The 7,309-nt window shown below is 39.7% G+C and overlaps 1 protein-coding gene across 1 annotated transcript; it reads left to right on the plus strand.

Annotated features, from left to right (window-relative positions):
- The first annotated feature begins 4,034 nt into the window (after positions 1–4,034).
- On the plus strand, positions 4,035–4,940 carry LOC140176060 (uncharacterized). The gene is made up of 4 exons (XM_072205919.1): positions 4,035–4,138; positions 4,246–4,555; positions 4,640–4,740; positions 4,886–4,940. The coding sequence occupies exons 1-4, from the start codon at positions 4,035–4,037 to the stop codon at positions 4,938–4,940; spliced, it is 570 nt and encodes a 189-aa protein (XP_072062020.1).
- Positions 4,941–7,309: the final 2,369 nt, after the last annotated feature.

A 7,309-nucleotide genomic window follows, 5' to 3' on the forward strand; every position in this document is an offset into this window, starting at 1 on the left:
GACGTATTTCTCCGTTGGTGGTTGGTCGGGACAGTGTGGAGCTATCACACCTCCAGTTTGCTGATGATACTGAAGAACGGATGTTTGACGGTTTAGAATTCAGAATAAACTCCCGTTGCAAGTATAGCTTCTAAACCAAGCAATCATCCTTTCTTACAAACGTTTTGGTTGTCACAAGTAACAAACCCCTTTAAAATTGATAACCGAAGTATTTAAATCTCGGGTCATTTTCTCAAGGAACTGCAGGGAGGTGTTCTTATTATTGGTTATGAGTTTTACAAATTGGGGGTTTGAAAGTAAGGAACAAGTAATTTAAATGACAAGTAAAATAAATAAATAATTGTAAAATAAACTCTTGGCAAGGTATGAGAACTGGAATTCCTATCCTAGTTATCCTTATCAATGGTGATGATAATTGGGTTTTAATCCCACTTAGTTATCCTTCACTAAAGTAAAGGAAAGTCAAGTGGACTAATTAGTTTGATCCTCAGGTCCTAGCCAATTCCTTAGAAGGGACTAGAGTTATTGGAATCCAATTCAATTAGCAAAAATAATAATTATTAATCACGATGAGTTTGATAACTCAAGAGTCTCCAATTGATCAATTTAAGCCAAAAGGGAAAAATCTAAATTATTTATATAAATAAAGGAAAGCAATCATAATTCTGAAATACCTCAAGTTGCACTAATAAAGATATCAAATGTAATATGGAAGAGTTCATAAATTAAATTGAGAAAATAAATAAAAGGAACATTGAACCTGGTAATTGAACAGAAGTTGTAAGTTGAAATAATAAAAGTCCTAAATCCTTTAAGAGGAATCCTAATCTTAAATCCTAAGAGAGAGGAGAGAACCTCTCTATCTAAAAACTACATCTAAATTATGAAAAGTGAATTAAATTGAAAAGGCCTCCTCTGAATGGATGCATTTTCCCACTTTATAACCTCTAATCTGCGCTTTTTGGACTTGGATCTGGGCTAAAAAGGGCTTCAGAAATCGCCGGGAGCGTTTTCTGCAGTTTCTAGTGCGTGGCATCTGTCACGCGTCTGCGTGGGTCACGCGGTCGCGTCATCTGGAGTTTTCTTTATCACGCGTTCGCTTCGGTCACGCGTACGCGTCATCTGAGTTCTGCTCAAGGCGCGCGTCCGCATCAGTCACGCGTTCGTGTCGCTGCCTTTTCGCGCTGGCATGCGGCCGCGTCGTCCATGCGTTCGCGTCGCTGCCAGTTTCTTCAAAGACTCCATTGTGTGCTTCCCTTCCATTTTTGTATGTTTCCTTTCCATCCTTTAAGTCATTCCTGCCTTAAGGGATCTAAAACTACTTAACACACAAATCACGGCATCGAATGGTAATAAGGGTAATTAAAATAACTATTTTTAAAGCATAGGAAACATGTTTTTCACATACATCACATAATAAGGAAAATAAAGTAAAACCATGCAATTTACATGAATAAATGAGTGAAGGATTGAATAAATCACTTAAATTGAGCACAATATATATCATAAAATATGGGTTTATCAACCTCCCACACTTAAACAATAGCATGTCCTCATGCTAAATCCAAGATGAAGAGTAAGGTAAGGTTAAAGTGGTGGAATTTTCATGCAATGCAATCTATTCTAAATGCAACTACCTAAATGAATCATGCAATTCTAATTGTTATTCACTTGTATATAAAGCTTACATGTAGTTGAAATAATTCATATCCTCAAGGAATCATGTATGCATAGCCAAACCTTAGATAATGTTTAAAGCACTTTTACAATTGAGATGGGTAAAAATATTTCACAAACTTGCAAGACAATTTACAATTAAGAATAGATATATAGTGATGAGTTATTGAACCCTCACTGGATTTTGTGTTTACTCTCTAGTCACTCAGTGTTTATTGGGTTAATCACTCTATTCTTTTTCCATCCTTACTTTCTATAACTTTGTTCTTCATCTAACCAATCAACAATTATAGAATACAGACATACAAAAATCATGAGGTCTTTTTCAAGGTTGTAATGGGGCCAAGGTAAAGGTAAGGGTGTATGTATAAGGCTAAGTGAGCTAATAAGTGAATCCTTGATTAGTCTTAAGATCTCACCTAACATACATACTTTATAAATCAAAATTTCTTAACCTATTTGCCCAAATTTTTCCTCTTTGTATTGCAAACTCATGCATTGAATTTAATTTTGTCCCATGTGCATTGATCCTTTTTATTTTGCATTTGAAGAACGGATGTTTGACGGTTTAGAATTCAGAATAAATTGCCGTTGCAAGTATAGCTTCTAAACCAAGCAATCATCCTTTCTTACAAACGTTTTGGTTGTCACAAGTAACAAACCCCTTTAAAATTGATAATCGAAGTATTTAAACCTCGGGTCGTCTTCTCAAGGAACTGCAGGGAGGTGTTCTTATTACTGGTTATGAGTTTTGCAAATTGGGGTTTGAAAGTAAGGAACAAGTAATTTAAATGACAAGTAAAATAAATAAATAATTATAAAATAAACTCTTGGCAAGGTATGAGAACTAGAATTCATATCCTAGTTATCCTTCACTAAAGTAAAGGAAAGTCAAGTGGACTAATTAGTTTGATCCTCAGGTCCTAGCCAATTCCTAAGAAGGGACTAGAGTTATTGGAATCCAATTCAATTAGCAAAAATAACAATTATTAATCACGATGAGTTTGATAACTCAAGAGTCTCCAATTGATCAATTTAAGCCAAAAGGGAAAAATCTAAATTATTTATATAAATAAAGGAAAGCAATCATAATTCTGAAATACCTCAAGTTGCACTAATAAAGATATCAAATGTAACATGGAAGAGTTCATAAATTAAATTGGGAAAATAAATAAAAGGAACATTAAACCTGGTAATTGAACAGAAATTGTAAGTTGAAATAATAAAAGTCCTAAATTCTTTAAGAGGAATCCTAATCTTAAATCCTAAGAGAGAGGAGAGAACTTCTCTATCTAAAAACTACATATAAATTATGAAAAGTGAATTAAATTGAAAAGGCCTCCTCTGAATGGATGCATTCCCCCACTTTATAACCTCTAATCTGCGCTTTCTAGACTTGGATCTGGGCCAAAAAGGGCTTCAGAAATCGCCGGGAGCGTTTTCTGCAATTTCTGGTGGGTGGCATCTGTCACGCGTCCGCGTGGGTCAAGCAGTCGCGTCATCTGGAGTTTTCTTTATCACGCGTTCGTTTCGTTCACGCGTACGCGTCATCTGAGTTCTGCTCAAGGCGCGCGTCCGTGTCAGTCACGCGTTCGCGTTACTGCCAGTTTCTTCAAAGACTCCATTTTGTGCTTCCCTTCTATTTTTGTATGTTTCCTTTCCATCCTTTAAGTCATTCCTGCCTTAGGGGATCTGAAACTACTTAACACACAAATCACGGCATCGAATGGTAATAAGGGTAATTAAAATAACTATTTTTAAAGCATAGGAAACATGTTTTTCACATACATCACATAATAAGGAAGGGAAAGTAAAACCATGTAATTTACATGAATAAGTGAGTGAAGGATTGAATAAATCACTTAAATTGAGCACAATATATATCATAAAATATGGGTTTATCAGATACTATTCTGTTTTGCCCACCAGAAGATGGGACTATGAAAAATTACAAGCGGCTGCTGCGTTGGTTTGAGTTGATGTCAGGGCTCAATATCAATTTCGAAAAGTCCAGCTTGATTCCTATCAACTGTGAAGAGCAGTGGGTACAGAGTATGTATAGGCTATGGGGTTGTCAGGAAGGTACCCTCCCTGTTAAATATCTCGGAGTCTCCTTAGGAGCTAATCCAAGGCTTGTTAAGACCTGGAAGCCAATCATCGATAAGGTGGAAGAGAAGCTGAGCCTTTGGAAAGCTAAGGTGCTAAGCAAAGCGGGAAAATTGGTGCTCATCAAGTCAGTCTTGAATAGCTTACCAGTGTATTATTTGAGCCTGTATAAGATGCCTAAGGCAGTGGCGGAGAAGTTAATTTCCTGACAGAGACGATTTCTATAGAGTAAGGAGGATGGGAAGAACGGTATGGTGTTGGTGAGATGGGAGATGGTGCAGGCTCCTAAGAAGTTGGGTGGACTGAGAGTTGGAGATGCTATGATTCGTAACACTGCACTGTTGTTTAAGTGGTGGTAGCGTTTTGCTAAGGAAGAGTGCCCATTATGGAAGAAGGTGGTCTGTTCCTGTAATAATCTGAGGCCGAATGAGTTACTATCCACTCAAGTGTTGCCTACTAAAGGGGGCCATGGAAGGATATTTGCCATCTACAAATTAAGGAGCAACATCTAAGGGAGAAGGTTATTACTGGCCTGGCTTTGGAGATTGGTGATGGACGTTGGACTCGGTTTTGGGAGGATGTTTGGTTACATTGTGGGTCCTTGAAAGAACGGTTTCCCCGGCTCTTCTCTGTTTCAAATCAATGTGGTTCGGTCATTAGGGATTCTGGATTTTGGGATGGGTTAGAGTGGGTTTGGAATTTCCAATGGAGGCGAGAGCTTTTTCAGTGGGAGTTAGACCTTCTGAGTCAGTTACATGAGGCTTTGAGACCTGTCAGGCTAGTGAACGCTAGAGAGGATAGAGTTGTGTGGAAATTTGATAGACTTGGTATCTTTTCGACTAACTTCTTTGTGCAGGTGCTACAAGAAGGAATGCTTTCAGAGGAGGTAACCAGCTACAGCTTCACGAAGAGTGTCTGGAAAGGTTTGGTTCCACCAAGAGTGGAGCTATTTGCTTGGTTTGTCCTAGTAGGCAGGGTGAATACCAAAGACCGGCTAAGTCGATTCGGGATTATTAGCCAAGATGATAAGAGTTGTGTTTTATGTACTAACAAGGTTGAACAGGTCCATCACTTATTTTTTGGCTGTGAATTTGCTTGGCAGGTGTGGAGTGCGTGGTTATCTGTGTTTGGCCGGCTCTGGTCTGTTCCGGGATTGATGAAGGACCATTTCTTAAGTTGGACAGATGAGCCTTGTAGAAAGGAGGATCGAAAGCAACACTTGAGGTGCTTCTGTGCGATCATTTGGCACATTTGGATGGAGAGGAATAGGAGGATTTTTCAGAATAAAAGCAAAGGAGTTGAAGAAATCTTCCACATGACCATGCTTAGGTGCGACGAGTGGAGAGGTGTTCTTCCCTAATGTTGTTGATGGCTATGCCGAAGATGACACGCGGGTTTCTAGTCCTTGATGGTTGGTACTTTTTGGTGTTGCCTGTTTGTTTGTGTTATTCGACAAAGTCTGCTCCATTTTAGTGTGTTGAGTTCTTTTGCTTTCAAAAAAAAAATTTAATCATTATATATTTACATTATATATTTATACATATTATTTTATATATTTTTTAATAAATTAATTGACTACTAAAATAGTCAAATATAACGTAGTAAACTAATCAAATATTTTTTTCTATAGCATAATCAAACTTTGTTGTATATATAAAATACATTTTATAAGATAACTCATTTTTATATATTCATCATGTAGCATGAACCCTTAAATTAATAACGTACAAGATAAGAAATTACGTACAATTTATAAGTTGATTATCACATAGTTGATTGCTTCACTAATTCAAGTTCAGTAACATAATTGTGACTAAAGAAATCATAAAAAAGGAAATAGAAAAAATACTATTTGATTAAGTCTTCGTCTTACTTTTAAGGTTTGAAATATTTTATTTTAAATTGATTAATTTTTTTATCACTAAATATATTAAATATATATGAAATACTTAATATTATTAATGTGTATCGTTAATTAAATATTTTAATAATATAATTGAAAAAACTTTTAAATTCTAAGCAGAATGAAGGTGAGAGGAGAGAGAATAAAAAAAGAAAAAGAGTTGGCAACTCGAGAAAATGAGTGAAATAGCAAAATTAATAGTGAAGTCTCATTACAGTCATATATATTTCTGTTCGTTACCTGAGGTTCTCGGGTATTCGACGGGTCGGATGACGGTGAAGGGATGAGATGGCGAGACCCTGAAGTAACTCGGAGCGGGCTCTTGGTCCAGGGTCGGAGGTCGGCGGGAGCGGTGGTAGAACGGACAAGGGGGATGGCCACTTACAAGGACACTCCGACGACCAAGCCAGTGTCCGTACGAGAGGATAGCCAAATTAGGTAAGATGATGTGTACCTTGGAGGGAGTGCTGACCTCTCCCCTTATATACTGTGTTGGACGGGTCCAGAGATGACCTAACCCACTGGCCAGGATGCTCGTGAGATGTCCCTATCCACGTGGGAGGTGCTGGTTGTCCCAGACTTCGGGTCGGGGCTTCGGGTGTTGCCCCGAGGGAGCCGACCCGACCGGTTTACTAGGCGTGGTGGCATGCGCTTTTGGGCCGGGTGCGGGGGACCGACCCGCCGGGTTCCCTATTATGGAGGGTGGTTCGGGCTTCAGGTCGGGGCGTCGTTCTCGATCCGCCGTGTTGTTTTGGGCTGGACTGCGTGAGTCTGTAACAGTGCCCCCAAACACGTCAGTTTTGGGGTGTAGAGCCCGTGACTGGGCGTGTTTGACTCACCGCCGAGTCGGGATGTGTCCCTCTCTTCGGGAGTTCGTTGGCGCCGTTCGTGTTCTCCACGCGTGGTTATCTCTCTTCTTCCTGGTGCTGCCTCCTTGGCTTCTGCGCCGGGAATTAAATACCCATCATTTCGCGATTTTGAAATTCGTGTGAAATGACGAATGTGCCCCTGCCTTTTGGCACTTCTCCTTGACGGTTACACTCTTTTCCCCCCTTTTTTATTTTCACAACCTCCCCATTTCTCCACTTTCGTTTTCTCTTCCTTCTGTTCCCTCGAGTTGCTGCTGCTTCCATTTGCGTTTTCGCTCTTGCTGCTGCTTGCTCGTTCTTCTTTGCTTTGCCTCTGTTGCTGTCTTTACTTTTGGCGTCCTTCTTCATCTTTTCCTGGTACGTTGATCTTTCCAGCTTTTGTTTTTCTCTTTCCTTTTTGTTATTTGTGCGCTTTCTTTTATGCATGCTTGGACTTCTGCTTGTTTTTGCCGCTTCTTCTTTTAGAGGGGGCGCCACTGGGTTTTTCATGGGTTTTTGCTTGAGTTCTGGGTTAGTGTAGGGGTATCTAGAGGGTGATTTAGGGAGTTGAAGTTTTTCTTTTACTGTTTTGGGGGTTTCCGACCTCCCGTTCTGACTAAGTGGTGCCGCCCCTGCTGTAGGTATGGCCGAGCGCCTCGTTCTCTCGAATCAAGCTCAGCGACCGCTAGCCGACTTTGTTGATCATTACGCTTGGGTTTCTTCCGACGTGAAGGATACCCCTTCCAAGGTCACGAAGTAGGGCCTCCAGGACTTG

This window comes from Arachis hypogaea, chromosome 11 (genome assembly GCF_003086295.3).
Source record: "Arachis hypogaea cultivar Tifrunner chromosome 11, arahy.Tifrunner.gnm2.J5K5, whole genome shotgun sequence".
Lineage (NCBI taxonomy): Eukaryota > Viridiplantae > Streptophyta > Magnoliopsida > Fabales > Fabaceae > Arachis > Arachis hypogaea.

Bases quoted from the DNA above. Each gene is read 5' to 3' on its own strand.
- LOC140176060 (XM_072205919.1), top strand. From the start codon at position 4,035: ATGGTGTTGGTGAGATGGGAGATGGTGCAGGCTCCTAAGAAGTTGGGT. The intron at 4,139-4,245 runs GTAGCGTTTTGC...TGCCTACTAAAG, and splicing joins GCACTGTTGTTTAAGTGGTG to GGGGCCATGGAAGGATATTT. The intron at 4,556-4,639 runs GTCAGGCTAGTG...TTCTTTGTGCAG, and splicing joins TACATGAGGCTTTGAGACCT to GTGCTACAAGAAGGAATGCT.